This window comes from Eleginops maclovinus, chromosome 13, assembly GCF_036324505.1.
Source record: "Eleginops maclovinus isolate JMC-PN-2008 ecotype Puerto Natales chromosome 13, JC_Emac_rtc_rv5, whole genome shotgun sequence".
In the NCBI taxonomy this organism is placed as follows: Eukaryota; Metazoa; Chordata; class Actinopteri; order Perciformes; family Eleginopidae; genus Eleginops; species Eleginops maclovinus.
This window is the reverse complement of record NC_086361.1, coordinates 23209701-23235138: the sequence shown is the minus strand read 5'-3', so window position 1 is coordinate 23235138 and position 25438 is coordinate 23209701. Positions and strand designations below refer to the sequence as shown.

At 43.5% G+C, this 25438-nt stretch overlaps 1 protein-coding gene across 1 annotated transcript; it reads left to right on the top strand.

Annotated features, from left to right (window-relative positions):
* Positions 1-2931: 2931 nt before the first annotated feature.
* oprd1a (opioid receptor, delta 1a) lies at positions 2932-22483 on the top strand. The gene is made up of 3 exons (XM_063899503.1): positions 2932-3299; positions 20492-20847; positions 21954-22483. The coding sequence occupies exons 1-3, from the start codon at positions 3061-3063 to the stop codon at positions 22481-22483; spliced, it is 1125 nt and encodes a 374-aa protein (XP_063755573.1). The 5' UTR covers positions 2932-3060.
* Positions 22484-25438: the final 2955 nt, after the last annotated feature.

Genomic DNA, 25438 nt, shown 5'->3' with positions numbered 1-25438 from the left:
TCAGGGGTTAAGTGTCCTTTAATCAAGCTAGATAATTACACATTGATTATAAAAAGACTCCATTACAAGTTATAATTAAGAACACTCATCCTTTTTGGCCATTAAAGCATGGAAACATGTCGCAGTAGAGGCTCCAAATACTCCTAAATAAACCTGGAAATTAGCTCAATATGGCCCCTTTAAACTGTGGCCTGTCCTCCATTTATTGCTGGGATTGAGTCCCATTGTTGTGCAGCTTGGCAGAGAATGCAGAGCGACTGAAAGAACCTGTGGATTGTCCAACACAGAGAATAATTAATCAGAGTTTGGAGGAAATTTCTCCTCCAAGAAGTAATTAAGAACTGCAAGGTGGAATATCTTCAGAGGGGCTGCAGAAAGAATAAAGCAAACGCAAAGTGAACTTCAGAGAGAGACTAATTAAATGTCAGAGAGGCTTTCTGGACAAACAGATGAATTACACAAAGAAGGAGAAGTTATCTCACGCTCTGAAAGGAGGTGAAGTGTGGTGGACAATAAAGATCCAAAGGATGTGTGTGTGTGTGTGTGTGTGTGTGTGTGTGTGTGTGTGGGCGGTGGGGTTAAGGTGAGTGATCTGAACCTCCTAATGACACGTGTGGTTTCGAGCGGAGGAAGTAATTGTCTGCTAAGCATTTCATTTCCCAGGAGGCACTTGGGATCCGCGTGGATGAGCGGGAGAAGGGCGTTCAGGATCAATGCCGCTTTTGTTCGCCTGAGAGACAATCCTCAAATCCTCCACGCTCACCTTGATCAACCCTGAGGACGGAGAGGGAAGGAGGCATGATGTGTGAAGACACTCGGGGTGTTAGGAAGTGCAGCAGCTAATGAGAGACGGCCGACAGAGGCTGCTTTTAATTGGATGTTCACTAACGAGAATAACATGTACAGAAATAAGATGAATGTCAATTAAAACTGAATCTGTAATGTTGAATATAACTTTCTATTTCTGTTGGTCTTCTGTGAGCGTGCCCCCTCAAACCAAAATGCAGATTCTCCCCGTAAAATGTTAAAGTGATAGGAAACAATATCTCTGCTGGTCAGAAAGGGTTTACTGAGTCCAGAGATATGGAGATGGGGTCAGATGTCTGGTCAGACGGCAGAGACAGCTTACGGAGAATAAATAGGGGATGGATGTCACTGAGATTTCTGACCCCTTTCTTTTACTCTCCTTTTTTCTGGAGAGGAAGTAAAGGAACCTGAGCTCTGGATTTATTTGTTGCTAGAGGTGCAATATATGACTCAGCAGCTTTAAGACGTGAAGACACTATTATTTTCAGCTTCGCTCTGATGCAGGATTTTCACCGGAATGTCTGACAACCCCCCAAACAATTCGCTAATGGGCAAAACCTCCTCAGGCTATTGTGACACAGAGAGAGAAATGGAAATGTAAGAAGAATAAATGGCAAGAGAGTAAAAAGCATCCATTAGAGGAGTTAAGATAACAGCATTTATTGATGGAGTGAGATGTGATCCCACAATCTGCACACATTTTTCGGACAGAAATGAATCAACTTTGGTTTCTTTCGCACAAATATGGGGTACCTTTCTCAGGTTGTGTCTTACGTGCATTTGCTAACAGGCGTGTTCCCTATATGCCTCCTGTGTCTCTTCACTATACCTGTCTGATAACTCCTGCAGAATCACACAACCCTGTTCCCTTTGCCCTCCTCTTACCTCAAACACATGGGACAAATCAAAGCTGCATGGTGAATGGAGCTGCTCGAGCTGCTTCAATAACAATGGCGCTGATTAAGTGGCTGAAGTAAAGGAACAAATGGATTCAAAGATTCAACCTCCAGTGGGGGGAGTAGAACGTGCACGTCTGCTTCAACATGCCAGCACTGATGAACATAAAGGAAATATAGCAGAGTTCATCTACAGACACAGGATCACAGCAGCAAGCAAATGAGACGAGACGGATAGCAGAGCTAAAGGTGGAACCCTGCAAACCCATTCCTACAGGAGACCTTCTGAGATTTACCTCTGATAAAGACATCTAAGTGCAGCAGGCCGAGTGCACACCACAACTCAGCCGTGTGATCGCTCCGTGCATGTTCAAAAGACTATTTGTTTTGGAGTTCAAAGTGAATACTTGTTTCACTGGAACAATCTACGAAATAAAAGGCTTGTTTCCCCAACCGGATGTTATCAATAATCCATCGTGCTGTTTTATTCAGCAGGGAAATATAGTATGATTATCACAGCCTGGCATCGCAGAGGACGAAAGGAAGTAGCTCTAGATAGAAGTACTTTATTGATCCCAGTTTCAGATTGCTAACACTAGCATGTTAGCAATCTGAAAGTCTGCATTTAAAGAATTTTTGAAAAAAAAATCAATTATATTTTTGGGATTTGGAGAAAAATGTAAAAATCTGAGAATTCCTAGAAAAACATATTCTATGTGAAAAACAACATTTGTTTTAAATCTGAGAAAAAAGCCAAAATGTTGAGATTTTCAGAAACAAAAATATTTTCTGAGAAATTTCCCAATTTAAAAAATGTCAGGAAAAAATAAGAAACATTTTTTATTTCTGAGAAAAATTCTGAAATTTATAGAAAAAAATCTGGATTCTGAGATTACTAAAAACTATTCAGAGAAAAATGATATTTACAAAATAAACTTTGTTTCATAAGACATGTAATGGAAGCAAAACCCTCCAAATGGATCTTTGCATAAAAATAAATCAAACCTGATATTTCTGCATGAAGTCTCTCACCACTCTGCATCCCTCGCTCGACTCTCAGTTTGACGCACATCAACGCGCAGCTTTGACGTTGAGGCGCGGGTATAAAAGGCGGTGGGGGTCTCGTGGAGTATAAGAGGTGAACACACAGTGAGTGCACTCACACACACACTCACACACTCTGAACTGACCTGCCTCTTTAACTGGATAGAAACACTGGAAACCCTCTCAACCCTTTTTACGCACAGCCTGATTCTTCTGCGCGTTTTGGGGGGGAACTCATCCACTCCTCCACCTGTCATCCTCCTTTCGGACCTTTCCCCTTCTTTTTCAATTGTGAAAGTACGTTTCCAGCAGCATGGAGCCGTACACGGTCCCCGGGGCGCAGCTCTCCCTGTCCGACCTCTACTCGGTCATCCCCTACAATGTCACCTTCCCGGACGAGGGTTTCCTGCCGAACAACGACACCGAGCCTCCGGTTGCCGGGCCACGCAGCGCCGCGGGGCTGATCATCGCCATCTCCATCACGGCTCTGTACTCCGTCATCTGCGTGGTGGGGCTGCTGGGAAACGTGCTCGTGATGTACGGGGTGGTCAGGTAATAAACTCTGTGTTTCATTACAGGCATTAGAAGCGCGGACATTGATTGGAAGCACCAGTTAGAGCAACATCTGATGGGAAATCTGAAAGCACTGGTTTTAATGTCATTTTAGTGTAATTAAGTGTGACTGTCAGACAATACCATGCATAGTATGATGTGCATGTTGGGCTGCAAGTGTTGACAGTTGCTTTATTTTCCAGTGCCAAAGACAGATTCCAGTTTTATGCAAATGTAATGGAGAATAAAGTAGAGTGTGAAGCAGAAGGGTTCAGGAGGATTCCTCAGGACAGGTTTACTCATTTAAAATGCTATCATAAGTTTCAAGCTTGTTTTGTCTGTTGCTATTTGCACCATTTATGAAAGTATTCTCAAAATGATGCTTTAAATATACAAAATATCTCTGATGTAGGGGCAGCAACTTAGAATTATTATTAGTCTGCTGATTATGAACATAGATGTGTCTTTTGACGTATAAGATGTCAGAAAATCGTAAAAAATGACCTCCCAGTCCGAGGTGACGCCGTTTGTCGATGCAAAATCATAATATCCACTTTAATTTGATACAAAAGAAAGAAAAGCATTACATTTAAACTTTACAAGGCTCAACATTGTTTTTATTAATGCATAATGATTTAATACCAAAGCAATTTCCTATTACTTCTTAGTCTTTTAACTAATTAACTAATCAATAAATCAATTAATCCTTGCGGCTTGACACTGAGATTTTCTACACCATTTGCTCAAAGAAATAGGTCATTATTGTTATACTTTTCTGCAGGAACCTGTATGAATGTAATGCATATACATATATGTACACCTTAGGATGGGGTCTGAATGTTGCATTAGCACTGGTCTCCCCATCGTCAGCCTGGTTGATTGCACATTAGTCTCTACCAGTGTGAGTTGGGAAGGTGGAGCCATGCTTGCTTGCAAACCAGTCTGCAGTGTGTGTGAACTGCGTGCATCACAAACAAGCCTCCCTGCATAAAGCATGAGATTGTCCTGTCATTATTTCCACACGGAGGAACAACATGGGCAAGTCTTCAGCTAAAAGGGTTAGTGACAGTCCCAGAATCAGCTGGGATTAGAGTGCTTAAAACAACATTTAGTGTTTAAATATGTAAAGTAAGTTATTTGAGGCCAAAACACTGAACAGATGTTGTGCATTAGTGCATGTTCTCAGTAGGATTGTCAGGTCCCAGCTTCAGCTCTAAAGGCATTATAATAAAGCTGACACTCACATTGTCACCAGATAAAACCCCCCCTGTCATTTTCCCTGAAGCCATCCAGCCCTGACCTGTTTGCTTATCAGGAAAAAAAGCGTCTCGAGGCGGCAGGAGCTCTCATCATGTTAATTATACTAATCTCAAACACTCTCCGTATACGTGTTCTCCCCGCCAATATCAACTGGAGCATTAATTGCTGCAGCTGGGCCGGCAAATTAAAAAAGCAGGTCATTTGGGAAGGAAAACAGAAAGGGATAAACAGCCTGACACTACAGGGTAAAAGGTAAGGTGGTCAACAGGTGCAAACACTTCCCTCAGGAAGAACGAACTTCAGCTTCAGAAACGATGCAGAAACATCTGCAGCAGCTCTTCAACACATGCAGCATCTAGAGAACTTTCAGCAGAGGAAACATGAGCAGTTTACTGAAAGCTGCAGAAACCAAACGCTGCAAGAAGCTCCAACACAACGGAGACCAGGGGACACTAAAGAGAGACGCACACAGCTGGAGACCAGGGGACACTCAAGAGAGACGCACACAGCTGGAGACCAGGGGACACTAAAGAGAGACACACACGGCTAGGGACACTAGTCTCCAGCTGTGTGCATCTTTCTTTAGTGTCCCCTGGTCTCCAGCTGTGTGCGTCTTTCTTTAGTGTCCCCTGGTCTCCAGCTGTGTGCGTCTCTCTTTAGTGTCCCCTGGTCTCCAGCTGTGTGCGTCTCTCTTTAGTGTCCCCTGGTCTCCAGCTGTGTGCGTCTCTCTTTAGTGTCCTCTGGTCTCCAGCTGTGTGCGTCTCTCTATAGTGTCCCCTGGTCTCCAGCTGTGTGCGTCTTTCTTTAGTGTCCCCTGGTCTCCAGCTGTGTGCGTCTCTCTTTAGTGTCCCCTGGTCTCCAGCTGTGTGCGTCTCTCTTTAGTGTTCCCTGGTCTCCAGCTGTGTGCGTCTCTCTTTAGTGTCCCCTGGTCTCCAGCTGTGTGCGTCTCTCTTTAGTGTCCCCTGGTCTCCAGCTGTGTGCGTCTCTCTTTAGTGTCCCCTGGTCTCCAGCTGTGTGCGTCTCTCTTTAGTGTCCCCTGGTCTCCAGCTGTGTGCGTCTCTCTTTAGTGTCCCCTGGTCTCCGGCTGTGTGCGTCTCTCTTTAGTGTCCCCTGGGCTCCAGCTGTGTGCGTCTCTCTTTAGTGTCCCCTGGTCTCCAGCTGTGTGCGTCTCTCTTTAGTGTCCCCTGGTCTCCAGCGGTGTGCGTCTCTCTTTAGTGTCCCCTGGTCTCCAGCTGTGTGCGTCTCTCTTTAGTGTCCCCTGGTCTCCAGCTGTGTGCGTCTCTCTTTAGTGTCCCCTGGTCTCCGGCTGTGTGCGTCTCTCTTTAGTGTCCCCTGGGCTCCGGCTGTGTGCGTCTCTCTTAAGTGTCCCCTGGTCTCCAGCTGTGTGCATCTCTCTTTAGTGTCCCCTGGGCTCCGGCTGTGTGCATCTCTCTTTAGTGTCCCCTGGGCTCCGGCTGTGTGCGTCTCTCTTTAGTGTCCCCTGGTCTCCAGCTGTGTGCGTCTCTCTTTAGTGTCCCCTGGTCTCCAGCTGTCCAGCTGTGTGCGTCTCTCTTTAGTGTCCCCTGGTCTCCAGCTGTGTGCGTCTCTCTTTAGTGTCCCCTGGGCTCCGGCTGTGTGCGTCTCTCTTTAGTGTCCCCTGGTCTCCGTTGTTTTTTAAGCTTCTTACAGAGTTGTGTATTTGCAGTTTTTGGATAGTAAATGCTGCAATCTAAACGGTTGCTTTACTTTAAAATACGCAATGAAATGGAGAGAGAAGAGACTGGTGTATTAAATCTGTTCATATGCAAAGTAAGGTACTCTCTGAGGTCATAGGTTGGGTAGGAAGAATGTTGGGTAACAGGAGGTTGCATAACAACATCTGGATACGTCAGGGGGCCTTAGGAACGGATACGTGTCACTTTAGTGGGGCATACATTGTCATTGATCACCTCCTGTGAGCACCCACACTTTGGACACGCACACACATTTTCTCCTATAAAGTGTATGCACAAAGAGAGTTCGGGCGACTTCCACAATTGGCTCAGGGAACCTGGTATTGCCCGTGTTGGTGTATGATACTATGCTGTTTGTAATAAACCTTATTATATACAAGCTGGTGTCTCCGGGGACTTCTTCATCATCTTCACAAACATCGCTACAAGATAAACCTCAAGACGACTCAATATATGCAACATGGAAAGAGCCACAAGCAAGCTGCAAGTTTTGGCCATTAAACCAAGAAAGAAAGTCATAAATATTTACAACGCTGCATATCATTTTCCATACAGGACTTGGGAGTGAAAATAATTGGCCAAACAAGGAGAAAGACAAGTAAAAGAAGGCAGGGAGGGAAATAAGGACGCAGGGAGGAGATGGATGGGAGCTCGGGGACGAGGCAGTGAATCAAACAGCCATCCTTCGTCTGGTGAGTGTTTGTGAGTGAGAGGACTCATCACTGATGCAAGGCGAACAGAGACGAGGCGGAGGAGAGACTGAGAGCATTAACCATCCAAGACAGAATACATAATCTCCTGCGGAACATCTGCACACTCTGGAGGGAGCGCACTCAGAGAAGAACAAAGATCTAGAGCTGTAATTCACTTCATTTAGTCCTCGTTCATATTTCTGTAGCTTTTCAACCTTTCTGTGATCCACCGAACAATGATCTACATTAATGTAGAGTCTGTACTTTAAAGAGTCCTCTCCTGCTGATGTTCAGGTGTATATCAGTATGTAGTGTCTCTACTTTAAAGAGTCCTCTCCTGCTGATGTTCAGGTGTATATCAGTATGTAGAGTCTCTACTTTAAAGAGTCCTCTCCTGCTGATGTTCAGGTGTATATCAGTATGTAGTGTCTCTACTTTAAAGAGTCCTCTCCTGCTGATGTTCAGGTGTATATCAGTATGTAGAGTCTCTACTTTAAAGAGTCCTCTCCTGCTGATGTTCAGGTGTGTATCAGTATGTAGAGTCTCTACTTTAAAGAGTCCTCTCCTGCTGATGTTCAGGTGTATATCAGTATGTAGCGTCTCTACTTTAAAGAGTCCTCTCCTGCTGATGTTCAGGTGTATATCAGTATGTAGTGTCTCTACTTTAAAGAGTACTCTCCTGCTGATGTTCAGGTGTATATCAGTATGTAGTGTCTCTACTTTAAAGAGTCCTCTCCTGCTGATGTTCAGGTGTATATCAGTATGTAGAGTCTCTACTTTAAAGAGTCCTCTCCTGCTGATGTTCAGGTGTATATCAGTATGTAGTGTCTCTACTTTAAAGAGTCCTCTCCTGCTGATGTTCAGGTGTATATCAGTATGTAGAGTCTCTACTTTAAAGAGTCCTCTCCTGCTGATGTTCAGGTGTATATCAGTATGTAGTGTCTCTACTTTAAAGAGTCCTCTCCTGCTGATGTTCAGGTGTATATCAGTATGTAGGGTCTCTACTTTAAAGAGTCCTCTCCTGCTGATGTTCAGGTGTATATCAGTATGTAGAGTCTCTACTTTAAAGAGTCCTCTCCTGCTGATGTTCAGGTGTATATCAGTATGTAGTGTCTCTACTTTAAAGAGTCCTCTCCTGCTGATGTTCAGGTGTATACCAGTATGTAGGGTCTCTACTTTAAAGAGTTCTCTCCTGCTGATGTTCAGGTGTATATCAGTATGTAGTCTCTACTTTAAAGAGTCCTCTCCTGCTGATGTTCTGGTGTATATCAGTATGTAGCGTCTCTACTTTAAAGAGTCCTCTCCTGCTGATGTTCAGGTGTATATCAGTATGTAGCGTCTCTACTTTAAAGAGTCCTCTCCTGCTGATGTTCAGGTGTATATCAGTATGTAGAGTCTCTACTTTAAAGAGTCCTCTCCTGCTGTTGTGCAGGTGTATATCAGTATGTAGAGTCTCTACTTTAAAGAGTCCTCTCCTAACAGAGGCAGACTGAGATGTGGGTGCTCGATGACCTTGAGTCTAGATTTTCTAGCTCCTCTTTCCAATATCACCAGTGAATCAGCCTGCCTGAGTTTCGACAGAGCCGGTTTGGTATTTAACAAATTATAACTCACCCTTGTATACATTCAAAGATCGCCAAATAACAAAGCAACTGTGTTTGCAGTAAATAACCTCCGTCACAAGGACAGACACAGGAAACATTCCTGCTGCAATAACACGCTCTCTGGCAGAGAGCTCTGCCAGCCAGAGAGCTCTCTGCCAGCCAGCCAGCTCTCCGCTCCATCGCTTCTCTTTCTTTATTTCTACTCTTTTAATTTCTACTGATGTGTAATGCCTTGTTTTGATTCATGCTGCTGCCACGCAAACATATTCCAGTTTAGGATCAATAAAGTACTTCTTATCTTGTCTTATCTTGAGACAGAACTAGTGGAACCTGTCTCACAAAACACCCATTTATATTTAATACTCTGATGATATTGAACAGAGAAAATCATCAAACCTGTACATTGTTAAAGCTGACAACAGAAATTGTGTGATATGTTTGTTCCCAATATATAACTTGAAGTGATGACTGGTTGCAACAGGTGACAGGTGTCGATTGCCTGATCATTCTAGCATTGAATACCAACCAAAAGCCCATTTTAAAGCACCTAAACACATCCGGTAGACTTAACAAGCTATTATTTGATTCTTATTCTCAAAGAAAAACCCTTGAATGATCTCTGGGTTTCCCCAATCATTTCAACACTGATTACAACCCAAAGGCCCATTCAGAGATATACAATTCATGATGTTATCTGCTGGAAACACCTTACTTGACCACTGTTTTCAGCAGGTATTAAAGCCCATCTGAAATCACCCCTGTATGATTTATGCATTCCTTCAACATCGCTCAGCTTACGGATGGAGCAAACCCTCCCCTCAGATTCCTGGATAGAGGCGCTCGCATGGACACAGGCTGCATAGCTCATCTCTCCGCTGTGGAGTGACAGAGACACTTCGGTCCGGAGAGGACGGGGCTTCAACTCCTCTTATCTTCCTCTTCCTCAGATCCCCCGTCCTGCTGCCTCACCTGTCAGATAACACCTGCCTCAGTGCTCTCGATGTATTATCAGGTGGCCTCCATTTCTGCTCCGAGTCAAACGATGGTTTATGGGGGATTTTGGTTCCATATCTTGGACACATTTCCTGTATAGTGTTTGATGGTATTTTATGTGTGTGTGTGTGTGTGTGTGTGTGTTTGTGAGAGAGAGAGAGAGAGAGAGAGAGAGAGAGAGGGGGGGGGGGGATTCTTAACACAGCTTCTTATCTTGAGTTATTGTTCTGTTCTTAATTAAGGAATTATTAGGTAACAAAAACATAAAACTGCAGGACTTATATTTAGTTTGTATTCGTTTCCTTACGGAGGAGAAATTCGGCTGAAAATATGAGCCTGTTGCCATTGTTACAAATCTATCTGTTGGTGTTTTATTCAGATTTTCAAGGATTATGATTCCATTTATACCAAGAAAGCAGATCTTGGACCAAAATCTCATTGTTTATATCGGTATTTTGTGGAAAAAAACACAACCTGTAATTCTAATATTTGAGGAATTACATTTGTATTTAAGTGTTGTGTTTTGGTAAACATGCAGAGAAGCATCAGTTTTTGGACCAAATCATCTTCCGAATAGATCACATGACATCGGATTATATCCCGTTATTCTGTACACTCATTCTGATGATGTATGCCGGGAGGCAGGAGGAGTTATTAGGGATAAAGGTGGCTATAAAGAGGATACGCCTGTGACTTCAGACAGGATTCTCATGCTGTAAATAGTCTGAAATAATAACATGATTCAACATAATGTAGTGTACATGTTTTGGTGAAGACAGAAGGATAAATCAGTCGTCACAGCTTGAGGAATATTGAACATTTGGCTGAAAAAATCGTAGCCAGTTGCCATTAGCATGTGTGTGTGTGTGTGTGTGTGTGTGTGTGTGTGTGTGTGTGTGTGTGTGTGTGTGTGTGTGTGTGTGTGTGTGTGTGTCAGTCTGTTTTTTTCCTGGGCTGAGTCAACATGGCTGCAGTGTCTCACAGCTTGTCTTCTGTCTCACCCAGCAGTGTTTGTCAGAGTCAGTGTGTGAGTGTATGTGTGTGTGTGTGTGTGTGTGTGTGTGGGTGTGGGTGTGGGTGTGGGTGTGGGTGTGTGTGTGTGTGTGTGTGTGTAGCATATTTTCTCGAAAACAATAGTAGCTTAACAACCATAGCCTTCCAGCGAGCTCAATCAAGCTATCTGTATTGATAAAACTACACTTGCTAGTAAAAGTCCGAATACATATTTAAACGTATAGCACTTTTCAAACCCTCAAAGATGAAGGTAATAAAATCCATCCATCCCATAAACTGTGTACCACTGTAACAGTATAAGCTTCGGCTATCACTGAAAAATGTGGCCTCCTACCCATTAATCGAGCTAAGTTTTGAGTATGGTATAACTGTATGTGTGTTTACTTCTAACTATCATTAGCCAGCTAGCTTCGTTGGCTAGCTACAGTTGCAGGAGTTGAATTGCTAGGCAGTGTTGAATTGCTAGGCAGTGTCCAATAGATGAAACATATCCTGTAGTTGATGTACCTTTATGGCTAAATGTAGCATGTAGCTGGTTACATGCTGCTATTCTGACATACCTCTACTCCGACATTGACGTCTAATTGTCGGAGTAGCGGCCCTTTACTTTTTTTTCAAACATCCCGACATGGTGCGTTGGGTCTGCATAGCTCCACTTAAGTAGAAGCATTCAGAGCGGTAGTTGACACTGTCAGACACGCAGGGCTCCCCTCCTCCGTCATGGACGCTTCTGATAGCCCTCCCGAATCCACCGCCACTGCCCCTCCAAGTCTCTCCATCGTCATCCCGTCAGCTCCGGCCTACAGCTCCGCAGAATTGGGAGCAGCCTCGATGGCTTGCATAGCTTTAGCTGTCTTTGAGCGACTCCCTTGCAGATCGGATGCAGGGCGATCGGACAACAACGAAATTGAGTGTCAACCAGTCAGTGCATCCATTACAACAACAGGCTGTATTATATTATACAAAATAAACTGAATATGTTCAAAAGACACACAAACAAAAATGAAAGACAGACGATGCCCCGACGCGCCTGTGTAGACTGTCGGAATAGGAAGATGTCAGAATAGGGAGATGTCAGAATAGGGAGATGTAGCTATCAGTGATTTCTGTTATTTCACCTTTCATATCAGGTTGTGTTACCTAGCTAGTTAGCTTTTCAGAGGGCTTAAATGTCAGAGTCAGGTGTATTGAATGTATTCATTGTTAGCTATCGCCTGTACAGAGGAACAAACTTACTTAGAAAATGCTAAGCTACGATGCTAGGAAAGGACTACATTCAGGTCTTTACGCATATTAACAGTTTTACTTACTGATGCATTAAATCCATTCTTACTGCCTTCACAGCTCTATAGATCTGGTCAACACTCAGTGAAGTCCCTTCTATGTAACTATGCTAATTACATGGGATTTACATTGTGCTGAGCTAGCATCGTTAGATCAACGACACCAGGTGATCAATGGTAATCTATCTAGGTTCCCTGCCAAAAAAATAATTGAAATGGTGTACAAAACCCAAGAGGTCAAGATGGTCAATACTCGCGTCCATCAGAGGAGGCTACACATCACAGCTGCTTTGAGTCTTTATTTCCTTCTGACGTGGCACTAAACGACTCGTGTGAGGAGGAGAGGATTCGACAGCCATGTCTACGCTGCCGGGAAAACCAACATTAAGAGAGAAAGTGGACAAGTGTGAAAACCGTTGCTCACAGCAACGAGAAAAAGGACGTTCTTGACACATAATTGCTTCTGCCAGCCGAGCTAAACAGATGTGTATTTCCTGCTTTATCTGAATCGTACACGAATCAATTAACCAGAACATGAACCTCAGGATGAGCTGTGCGATGGAAATGGCAGAACAAGTTTTGCTGTCACAGTTTCTGTCACTGCTCGGTGTGAAAAGAAAGACTTGTAATGCGGTTGTCAGCTCCTGAGAAGAGGAGCTCCGGGTTCCTGCATGATGGCATTAAAAACAGCGTCCAAGTAAAGGAACTGTTTGCCTTCTTTAAGGCCCACTGGTTCTTTGGCATGCTCATAATCCAACCATCTTGATATATATTATCTTGGGGCCATAAAAGCTACACCTACCTTCTTCCTTTTCCAATTATTTCTGATGATTTGCAGCACTTTTCTGCACAAACAAACCCCGAGAGACTGCAGACTTGCTTTATTTTGACTCCCCTTTAAACCGTTTTGTTTCTAGTCCCCAGATTGTTGTACAAATTGCTGTAAATTGTGGGCTTTAAGAGCCAGTTGGGAGGAGGTGCAGGAGTCATTGTGTGCGGGCCTTTCTTGTCAGTTCAGATCACAAGACTTATTTTGAATCACACTTCAATTCTCAAAGTGACTCCGGCGGTAAACACACACTAATCCTCGGCCCATGTGGAAAGCCAGGCTTAAGGTGCTTAATCAAAGGCTTCAAACAGACTGAGCTGCAGAAGCAAACGGATAACTGTTTGGTAACTTGATCAGAATACTAGCCCTCTATGAGTGGTGCAGTTCTACATCATCACAGTGATATTATGCTTTCTTGCACAAACAGCGAAACTAATACATGAAACGGATTACGATGATCAAAGGTCTGAGGGGAAGATCAAAACCAAAGCGGCTGACTTCGCCGTTTCCTTTTGCTAGATTATGAAATGTGTGCAACAGAGTCAAGACCACCTGTGTGTTGCAGACTGACAAAGCTAGACCTTAGACAGACAATAGGAAAGGGTAGACATGTTTGACACAAGCAGAAAACGCTTTGATGACAATACCAAGCACCAACAGGAGGTGAGGAATCAATGGATCCTTCAGGGATTTAACTCATCATTCAAGAGGGTATTAATACCATCTGGAAATTACAGACGTAGACACTGCAGGAACCAAAGTCCTTCACCTTCTCAGAGTCATTTCTACATCAAAATACATGAAAGACATGCAGTATGTGTCCGTCACTGGTCCGTCACTGGTCCGGCAGTGGCTCGGTCAGTCGTGGCTTGGACTGGGAATCGTAATCGCCGAACAGATGCATAATAAAGAGCTTCTTATCCTCTAATTCTACTTATTAAAATATGTGACTTAAACCTAAGGCTGATATCCTTATATGCGATATCCATCACCCATGATCCTGCTAAGAAACAGAAGAAAAAGAGGCTTCAGAAGTTGCCTAACAGTCTTGCCTTTAGCATCGAAGTAATTCAGTGATCCGTTCGCACTGCTAATGGCTAATTCATCTTACTTTTAATGACGCCAATCCATCAAAAAGTGTTCAAATGTCAGCTAAAAGGACAGAGCGGAAAAGAGAAAGGCAGTCCGTTGGTAGCGCCCACATTACAGAGCTAAACATTTGATTTGCTGTCCATGGCTCTTGCTCCCTGACAGCTTAAATTTGATTTCATGTTGGTGTTAGCACGTGACCATCAGCTTAGCAAAAAAACAGTGGCTATTCATCAACCCCCCCCCCCCCAGAGATCCAATTTTGAAATACAAGGAGGTTGCTCCTGGTGGGATTATGTTAGAACCCCCCCACCTTCCTTATATATCAGTAAATCAGATCCTGATGGGGCTCAAGGTCCTTTAAGTGTCCCAATAACACCAGTCATATTATGGATCCTGCAGCTCCCTGGTAACGGGTTCCTAGCAGCCAATAAACTGACGGTGAATAACGGCAGAGGGTCTTCGTCAGCAGTGGGGGTTATACTTTCTGAGTCCTCATCAAACTGATTTAATAGATGAGACAAAATGTCAGCACACAGTTTGATCGCTAATAAAACACCAGGGTACCAACTCTCCTAATTGTCAAATGATAGACGTCAACATTTAACCAAGGTGTGGCATGAGTTGAGAATTCACAAATACAACACATTTGCACAACAGGGTCACATTAGAACAGGGTAGAGCCACTTATCTCTGACTAAATCCACTGCTGTTTATATTGTAAGTCTTCCATAAAGTGACTTGTTAGAGAATCTGCTGCTCTGCTCTTCTGATAGGATCACATTTTATCAATTGAAGACATGGTACTACTGCTTTAAGGCAAAGTCAAAGGATATTGAGACCGAGACAATAACCAACTTTGAGGATTTGAGAGATATTCAAATCCCACACTTCATTACACACTTAAAAATGAACCATGCTAAGCATTGGGTTTCTGCCAATTGATCGGCAAATCCCTCTTAAACTAAACGCCGACAGAAAACCAAAGATCTCCCTCAGTTTTCCTCTCTCTCTGGACCATTTACTATACACAGTACATGTATTTATGTCTTATTGTATGACGAGAAATGTCTTAAAATGTCATGCAGACGTGAATTTAGTGTGAGAATTGTCCAAACATGAAATTGATTGCTTGCATTTGAAGCAGGGAGTCTGACATCCAATCAAAGACAAAGCACGCTTAAACGGATTGAGTAAGATCCACGCAATCTTAGTCGTGACCGGGCAAAATCAAATCCAGGACAGGACCTTAAAAAAGACTGAGACCAACCTTTGGTGTTCTCTCTAATCTCTAGTGCTTACAGCTCTCAAGCATGTAATCCAGTCCACCGACGAGATGCATTGTGTTAAGATAGAAGTCAGCCTCTCAGTGGTGGCCTGGCTCCATTAAGACCAATAACTTTATCCTTAGAAGGGTATGAAAAGTGTCTCTGTGTCCTTCGAGAGGCTTGGGGTTTATTCTAATGAAACAGAGCAAAGATTAAAACACTGAAATGAATTCTCATTTTCTTTTTTGCCATTCCAATGTGAAACATGGGGTGTTGCGCAATCTACCATTCATTCAGCCACTTCTTTAAAATTGGAAACATAATCATGAAGTGTATTCAACATTATATCTTAATGAAATGTTGGTTCTCTTCTGCTGCCATTGCATGTTATATTGTGTATATCTTCTAGGAAAATCAGCCAAGCTTTTTTTTTTATTTTTTTATTTTACCTTTATTTTACCAGGCAGATCATTAAGAACAAGTTCTTATTTACAAAGATGGCCTGACATAAAACAAAAATAGGTGACACTTAAAAAACATACAAAGACATAGAAAACAAGGATTGGTTATACAAAATCATTAAAACCATTAAATCAGCGGGCCTAGGTGCACAAATGGGAGACTGAGCTGAAGGATTAGACGGAGGGGAAACACTTGCAGGGATCAGTGAGATGGTGTGAGATGGAGTGTTTGAAGGCCGGAATGGAAATGAAAGTGACCAGTTTGAGGTGTGTTTGTAGTGCGTTCCAGTCTGTGGCAGCAGCTGACTGGAATGATGCAAGGCCGAGTGAGGATCTAGTTTGAGGGGTTGTTAGCAGGATGCGAAGAGAGGACCGAGTGTTATATGTGGTAGGTAGACGATGCAGCAGGCGGGACAAATAGGGGGGTGTCTGATGAAGGATGGTCTTGTAAATGAGAGTGAGCCAGTGAATATGACGACGAGTATGAAGCGATGGCCAATTTACCAGAGAGTAAAGACTGCAGTGATGAGTATTTAGGGGGGCGTTTGTAGCAAAACGGATGGCAGAGTGATAGAGTGTGTCCAGTTTAGCAAGAGTGCCCTTAGAGGCAGTTCTATAGATAGTGTCACCGAAATCAAGTGTGGGGAGAATAGTCATTTTTATAAGCGTGAGTTTAGAAGAGGAAGTGAAAGAGTGGCGGTGGCGGTAAAGGAAACCAAGTTTAGCCCGCACCTTAGACTGTAACTGGGAGATGTGATGTGAAAAACATATTGTAGTGTCTAACCAGATACCCAGGTATTTGTAGGTGGAGACTTGCTCCAAGATTGCCCCCTCACAGGTGGAGATGTTTAAGGGAGACGGAGAGGGTACACCCTTCCGATGAAACCACATGGCTTTTGTCTTAGTTGTGTTGAGTGACAGTTTCAGTTGTGTAAAGGCATGTTGTACCTGGAGAAAGCTATCCTGGAGCGTGGATTGGACAGAGGAGGGAGAAGGACCAGAGGCATATAAGATGGTGTCATCGGCATAAAGGTGAATGAGTGAATTGCCAGCAGCTAGGGGAATGTTATTGATATAGATGGAGAACAGTGATGGGCCAAGTATAGAACCTTGAGGAACACCCTTTGTGACAGAGAGGGAGTGAGAGAGTGAGTTATCGAACCTTACGCGTTGCACCCGGTGAGATAGATAGTGAGAGAACCAAGCCAGCGAGTGACCTATGACCCCAATACTACTCAGCCTGCTGATGAGGGTGGGATGGTCAACAGTGTCAAAGGCCTTTGCAAGGTCAATGAAAATAGCAGCACAATGTTGTTTGGTGTCTAGCGTGGATGTAATGTCATTTAATACCTTTAAAGTGGCTGTTGTGCACCCATACCCAGCGCGGAACCCAGACTGTGCGTCAGAGAGTATACCAAAAGTATTAAGATAGTTAGTGAGCTGATTGTTCACAAGCTTCTCAAATACCTTGGACACACAGGGCAGGATGGAGATGGGTCTGTAGCTATTTGGATCTGACTGCTCACCACCTTTAAACAAGGGCAGGACGATGGCTTCTTTCCAGTCAAAGGGTATTTCAGCCGTATGGAATGAGTGATTGAAGAGTTTGGTTATGGGTGCTGCAATGATGGGAGCTGCAGTTTTAATAAAAAATGCGGGAAGGTTGTCAGACCCAGCTGATTTTTTGGGGTCTAGAGCAGACAGTTCCTTTAAAACCTCCCCCTCTGTAAGAGGCCGAAAGGAGAAGCTGTGTGTGGGAGGGTGCAGGTGTGGGGGGCTTAGAAGACTATGGGCTGTGGAAGGCGATATAGTAGGGCCTTTGGACAGTGTGTTCTCAAAGACAAAGCCAGACTTTACAAAGTGACTATTGAAAGTATCTGCCATTGCAGTCTTATCTGAGATGACAAGATCATTGACTTTGAGTGAAACAGGCATGGCTGAGGGCTTGTTCTGAAGTTTTCTTACTGTTTTCCAGAAAGCACTGGGATCGGAGCTACATTGTGTGAATTGAGCCTTGAAGTAACCAGATTTGGCCTGGCGTACGGCTTGTGTAGCCTTATTGCGGAGTTGCCGGAATCTGAGGAAGTCTGTGGGAGACTTTGATAGACGGGCTTTTCTCCATGCAGCATTCTTTTGATGGAGAAGAGATGTGAGCTCTTGTGTGAACCAGGGGCTGTGACGATTTTTCAACCGTTGTTTCTTGAGGGGGGCATGCTTATTGACCACAGCACTAAGCTGGTCTTTGAACAGAGACCACGCATCATTCACAGAGGGAACCAGGCTGACTCTGTGCCAGTTAATATTGGCCAGGTCATGGAGGAAAGCTTGGGTGTTAAAATGCTTTAGACAGCGCTTAATGCTGATGGTAATGGGCTGTTTGGTGGCGATGTTTTTGCGAATGCAGGCTATAAAACAGTGGTCACTGAGGTCGCTGCAGAACACACCAGATTGATACATATGGGGAGTGTTAGTAAGAATTACATCCAGCAAGGTAGCTTTCTCCGGACAGTTGGAGTTGAGCCTGGTTGGTTGGGTGATGATTTGCTGGAGATTAAGGGAGTCTAACTGCTGTATGACTTTCTCAGGAGGCCTAAGCATGTCCCAATTGAGATCACCAAGCAGAACAAGCTCAGACTTAGTGAAAGGTGCCAGTGCTCTACTAAGAGCCTCAAGAGTACATGCAGGGGCTGAGGGGGGGCGATAACAGCCGGCCACTGTAATACAAAAATTATTCGATAGCCTTATCTGAATGATCAAGAGATCAAACTGTTTCGGAATAGACTTGGCAAGTACCACTGAGCAGTGTAGTTGTTCTTTAGAGTAGATTGCTACTCCTCCACCTTTAGATGATCTGTCTTGGCGGAATAGATTATAGCCATTAATGTTGGTATCAGGATAGGAGACAGAATTACGGAGCCATGTCTCAGTCAGGACAAGGACATGGGGATTGGAGGATTCCACCCAGACTTTAAGTTGGTCCATTTTTGGCACCAAGCTTCTTACATTTACATGCAGAAAACCCATATTGTTTCTAACACAAAAATCATGGAAACAGAGATCATGTGACTGAAAACCATTGAGGGGGGGAACAGTATCAAAAGGACCAGGGTTAACATGAACATTACCAGAGATTATGAGTAGTAACACAATCAGAGCACGGCAAAGGGAGGATGAGTCATTGTGTTTACATTTGTCAAGTGTAGGAAGATTAGAAGGTAAAATAATCATATTGCTGAGAAGACTCATAACATAACATGAAGACAGAGGAGGAATAGTAATGTTTACAATTGATGGTGACCCCAGAGACAGTGTAAACAGCAGGGAAGCCAAGTCTCTATTATAGATGTTGACTGAGTCAGTTTGATGGTCAGGCAAATGAGGGGGGTCGAAGAATATCAACTTCCCCATGTGCGCAACTGATGAGGGGGGCGAGACAGTAAGGAGGAAAGCAAGGAGAAGGAGGACATTGAATAGTTTGAGGCAGGCCATGCTAGGTTCGAGGAAAAAAAAAGTTGCTGCTAACAGTTAGCACAGTTAGCTGGATAAGTTAGGTCACACTCACCCACAAGTTGTATATCCACAGTCACGGACTTGTTAGTCCATAGTCTACATGAGTGTTAGAGCAGTGTAGCAGCACGCTATAGGCAGCAAGCAGCAGTGAAGCAGCAGATAGAATTACCACAGAGCAGTGTAGCAGCAGGCCTCAGGCAACAGTGAGGCAGCAGGTAGGATTACCACAGAGCAGTGTAGCAGAGCAGTGCAGCAGCAGGCCTCAGGCAGCAGTGAGGCAGCAGGTAGGATTACCACAGAGCAGTGTAGCAGAGCAGTGCAGCAGCAGGCCTCAGGCAGCAGTGAGGCAGCAGGTAGGATTACCACAGAGCAGTGTAGCAGAGCAGTGCAGCAGCAGGCCTCAGGCAGCAGTGAGGCAGCAGGTAGGATTACCACAGAGCAGTGTAGCAGAGCAGTGCAGCAGCAGGCCTCAGGCAGCAGTGATCAGATGACTTTGGTCTTGGTGTACGCAGCCTGGGTCTCTGCGATGGTCTGGTCGAAGTTGGCTCGGGCGGCTAGTCTCTGAGCCAGGCTCTCGTTGACTCTACTCAGCTTCTCTGTGAGGATGCGGATGTCGTGCTGCAGCCGGTGGTTCAGGATATCTTGGTCGCAGTCAAGAGATAGGTGGGGGGCATGGAGGTTGTTTACCCCGTAAACAGCAACAACAACAACAACAGGCCTCCTCTGGATGTTGGCCCAGCGAGGCTAGCTGCAGCTAACGCAAGCTAACGGCTAAGAATGCCAATGAAACGGTTACGTTCCTAGTGTTTAGTTTACAAGAGCTGACCTTTTTATTTGACATATGTTTTACAGCTATTGATGAAAGCTTGTTTGTTTTGAATCAAGTGACTGTAGCTAGAAAAACTTGTTATGTTTTTTATGTTAAAAAACGCCATGACTGGCTGGTGTGAGTGATTCCTCCATCTGCCTCCGTCTGGTCTTGCATCATGTATTCAGTGACAGAAGTTTACACCTTCCATGCTAAGCAGACTTAGAAGAGTGTGTTAGCAGACCACTAAAGGGCAAAGAGGTAATGGTTTCTGTGGAGAGAAGCTTCCTTATGCCTCAGAGGAACAATTCTGACCTCAATAAGCAAAAAACTCTTCCAAATAATAATGAATTCAGCGCTGATAGCCATTATTATTTATTCTAGAACAAGATAAAACACATCGTCCTCACAAACTGAAGGAGAAGCTCAGCCCCAGCACATATAATATACATGAATTCAGTCTGTCTTTTCACAACTCTCTCGTGCTTTTCGTGCATGTAGGCTGCAAGATCTCCGGCCACTTATAGCAATTATCTCAAATCACTCATTTACAAATGGGATAATCGAGTTGCAGATCTATAGCATGAGGGGGATAAACCAGATCCCACAGCCTTTAACACTCAGCTGCTCTTTCTCCAAACACTATCTCTCCTCTGCGATCTCGACCAGATACACCAAGATGAAGACGGCCACAAACATCTACATCTTCAACCTGGCCCTCGCCGACGCCCTGGCCACCAGCACGCTGCCCTTCCAGAGCGCCAACTACCTCATGAACACCTGGCCGTTCGGGGAGGTCCTGTGCAAGCTCATCATCGCCATCGACTACTACAACATGTTCACCAGCATCTTCACGCTGACCATGATGAGCGTGGACCGCTACGTGGCCGTGTGCCACCCCGTCAGGGCGCTCGGGTTTCGGACTCCGGTCAAGGCCAAGATGATCAACGTGCTGATCTGGGTTCTGTCCTCGGCGATCGGGGTGCCCATCATGGTCATGGCTGTGACTAAAGTGAAGGATAACGGTGAGCTGGTGTTGCATTGTTCCTTAAAGTCCTTAAATAACTTGTAACCGTCCTCCAGGATTAGCTGAGCCCTCTGACTAACTGAAACCTCACTAACGTGCTTGAGGACAGACACCTGAAGAAAAGAGCGTCAACATGTTTTGTCCTGCATGATTAAACCGTAGAAGATCATTTATTCTGTTTCTTGGAACTTTTATCTGAGCTTTTATGTCAAACAAAAGGAGAAGCAAGGCTAAATTGTTTATGTATGCAGTCCGGCCCCTGAAGGATTCATCGTGGGTTCTCAGAGTGAGTGGAAAAACCTTCAGAACGGTAATACATAGTCAGCGAAATCCAAACACAACATTTCAAACCCAGGATAATATTCAAATGTTATATCCCTCCTGGATAGAAGGAAGGTCACACATTATTAGATGTATTATTTTTCCATCAAGCAGGATTTATTTATTTGCATTTTATGAAATTATTTACAAAGCATACATGACAAAATCATCACTTCTAGGTACATAAATGAACTACATAACAGTTGACAAATCCGAGATGAAATAATAATAATAATAATATTAATAACAACAATAATAATAATAATATAATAACAATAATAAAATAGTAATATAATATAATAATTATAATTATATTATAATTATTATAATTATAATATAATATATTATTATTATAATTATATTATATTACTATTTTATTATTGTTATTATATTATTATAATTATAATTATAATAATATAATTATAATTATAATTATAATTATATTATTATAATTATAATTATAATTATATTATTATAATTATAATTATAATTATAATTATAATTATATTATTATAATTATAATTATAATAATATAATTATATTATTATAATTATATTATTATTATTATAATTATAATTATAATATAATAATTATAATTATTATGATAATAAAATAGTAGATCCAATATTAATACTATACATCTTCATTAGAGTCTTCTATACTTTACCCATCTTTCCTCAAAGACATGCATCTGGTTTCTAATTCTCACAGATTTCACTGGATCCTTCCTTGTTATTTTTTAATTATTGAAATACATCACACATTTCTAAATCCTTTTCCCAGGTAAGACCGTGTGCATGCTGAAGTTCCCCGACCCCGACTGGTACTGGGACACGGTGACGAAGATCTGCGTCTTCATCTTCGCCTTCGTGGTTCCGGTGCTGGTCATCACCATCTGCTACGGCCTGATGATCCTGCGTCTGAAGAGCGTCCGACTGCTCTCCGGCTCCAAGGAGAAGGACCGGAACATGCGACGAATCACCCGGATGGTCCTGGTGATCGTGGCCGCCTTCATCATCTGCTGGACCCCCATCCACATCTTCATCATCGTGAAGACCATGGTGGAGATCGACGTCAGGAACCCCTTCGTGATCGCCAGCTGGCACCTTTGCATCGCCTTGGGCTACACCAACAGCAGCCTGAACCCGGTCCTCTACGCCTTCCTGGACGAGAATTTCAAGCGGTGCTTCAGGGATTTCTGCCTTCCCTGCCGGACCCACGTGGAGCAGCACAGCCTGACCCGAGGACGCAACACCACCAGGGAGCCGGTGTCCGTCTGCGCTCCGTCGGACGCGGGGAAAAAGCCGGCATGACTAGGCATGGAGTGGGTCCCGCACAGCTCGCGCTCCAGGAGGATCCAGCAAGACCTGCAATCGGAAGTGACCCAGATCTCCACTACAGAGTTCTGAAAAGACCTTATAGAAGACAAAAGTCTGCCGCTTATTCTCACTAATTTGGAGCCGCTAAAGCGAACAGAGAAACTGTTCACTCTGATGTTACTTTTCCATTAAAGATCGGAAAACAAAAAGGGAATGTTTGTTGTTTCTCCTCAGATGAGACTCGGTGCAAAGGCAGTGAGAGTCAATGGGGTGACAGCCCAAAGAGTGTATCCAAATGTCAAAGGGAAGATCATGAAACAGAACATCCCCAGCTCACGATTCGTCTGCCCGATGGACCGGAGACATGACTTTTTGAAGATGGAAACAGGACAGGTTTCTCTCTCCGCGAGCAGAGAATGCTTGTGTTAGATTGCACTGTTGTAAACCAGACGGACAGTCAGGGTAAATGGGCTGTTCTGTTCAAAACCCATCATTTCTCCGAGGGAACACTTGCCTTGACGTTCACCGAACAAAAGGACAGGTTGGTTTTGAAGGAGTTTTGACATTTCTCATTTGTTTCTCCGACGTAAACACGAAACAAATGAGCCTCGCAGAGCAGCGCCCCTCCGCTGATACCCACCGACAGCGGCATGATGAATTGCAGCACAACAATGTGGACCAATGGAAGAAGTAGAGGAGTCTTAATTGGTGTTCTGTTTCTTTGTTTTGATTTATTTACAGCCAGATATATGTGTGTGTTTCCCCTTTAGACTCCGCTACCATCAGCTGTGTTTATGTGGGGCACGATGTTCCCCGGACTTGAAATGGATCTCATTGAATCCTAATGTAACACCACAATGCTTTTGACTCCAAAAAGGAGCATCAAAGACAACGATCCCATGCTTGGAAATTGCTTTTCTGCTCTGCTTACAGATTCAGCAATTTGGCAGCGGGTTGAGACGAGCAAAGAGACGATACATATTCACTACGCTGTGCCGGAGGTTTTCCTACAAAGCCAGTGATCGTTAAAAAGTGTGCTGTGTATATACTCGCTTCTCTTTGACCATTGGCTATCGGTAGTTTTGCTAGTTAGTTTTCCAACAAAGACCCGGTAAAAGGACAGGTGTTTTGGGGCTCGAATGAGGATAAATCCAGACGGTCCGAAACCAGTGAAGCTTGGATTTCTTACGGACGTCTTTCCTGCTGCTTGACTTTCATGAGCATTGTGAAGCCTGCAGCCAGCTTCTCAGCTGATCAGGGGAAGAATAGAGATGCAGCCTCTGTAAAAAACCACAACCCACTGTTTGCAGTATTTCCTTCCCCTCCTTGATTCACTGTTTGAAATGTGAAGTCGATGGACACTTCTGAAACTCTTTCGGAGAGCGTCTTCATCCCGAGAGACCTAATCTTTCAACAAAGCTTCAAGGAGAGTATTGATGTGTCGCGTGGAATATATGAGGGGCATTACGGACTTGTTGAGGGGTAATTTGTCCTCTGGGATTTATGGACTCCAACAGATCCTGACACCAATCAAACCGCAGGCATCAAGTTGACGATGGTTCCAGCTTTGCAACCCAGATGATGTGTGTCAGATGTAATAATGGAGAAATCGTTTGAGTTTGCCGTCATCTGGATGGATTTTGAAGGCTGAAGACGTGCAAACATGTCAAAGTTATGATGAATGTGGAAGAGATAAAACACAACCAAGCTGAATATAAATTGAAGATGATGAAGGGAAGAAAAAGCCCACTTATATAAACATAAACACGGCTGCCAGACGGAAGGAAAACAGTGAATAATTGTGCATTTGTAGATAGTATGAGCACACATCGGGCTTCAGTTAAATGGACGTGTCTGTGATTCTCTATGCTGTCTTTACACTCTTTAAATTTAGTGAAAAAGGGAATTAGATGCTTTTGAAATGGCTTTCTGCTCCATTGCTTCCACAGCAATCTATCTGTGAGTCGATCCACGGAGAAAGGGATCTATTTTGTGGTGTGATATTTTCCTCCTTCGACAGTGGTGATTTACAGTGTAATGTATATTAGTGCTTTGCTTTTTAACAGGATATCTCTCAGCTTGCATTGTTTCGCAGACTCAAGGACACAAGAAATGTAAAGAATTCGACTCCAAGTAAGAATAATAAGGCCGCACGAGCTTTCATATTGAATCAAATAAACACAAGCAGAACAAGAGTTCATTCAGGGTTCAACTTTTAGTTTTATTATCCAATTAGAGATGCCAATTAACAAACTGTCTCCTGGTGTCATTTGTCATCTGTGCAGAATCATCCTCATTATATATACTTGGTCATTCCTTTAGATTGTAAGTCACAGGTGAATAAAAGCCGGAGTATGTTCAGCCCATTCCTTTTCTTTCTTTCTTAAACCTGTACACAGAAAAGTGTCTGAGAGGTTTTTTTTAGGGATTTCTTTGCGCTTGCATTAAAGCACTCCAGTATCCGGCTGAAGGAACGATGATAATATTATAAAGAGGGGAATTTAAGAGACTCATGGAGCCAAGAAAACCAATGTCATTGAGGTCTGTAAATCCAGTAAGCCACATATGGCTGTGTCTGAAATAGACCTCATTGTTAGGGGATTTTGAATTCTGGACTCTGATGCCTCTCACACGCTTTTCCGTTTACAGGTTTAATAAAGAACTAATGATACATGGACCAATAAGACATGTCCTTTAATTGTCAATGTTTTTCTGTCCAAAAGAAGCAATCAGTCAAATCTCACCACCTCGTAGCATAAAAAGACAATGAGGTAGCAGAGGCATCGAGGCGTTACTGATCAATACGGGTCGATCCATTTCTTCCTCATGGCAACAGAGGACACTTAACCATGACCCGGGAGCACCACCTGGATTTTGACATCTGCGGTAAAAAGAAAGAGTAACAAGCTTCACAATTTCACCAAATCATCCCATAGAACTCTTGGTTAG

What these genes read in the sequence shown, in the direction of transcription:
- oprd1a (XM_063899503.1), top strand. Translation starts at nt 3,061, where the DNA reads ATGGAGCCGTACACGGTCCCCGGGGCGCAGCTCTCCCTGTCCGACCTC. An exon ending in GTGATGTACGGGGTGGTCAG is followed by an intron (nt 3,300 to 20,491) that starts GTAATAAACTCT and finishes GATCTCGACCAG; the next exon opens with ATACACCAAGATGAAGACGG. An exon ending in GACTAAAGTGAAGGATAACG is followed by an intron (nt 20,848 to 21,953) that starts GTGAGCTGGTGT and finishes TCCTTTTCCCAG; the next exon opens with GTAAGACCGTGTGCATGCTG.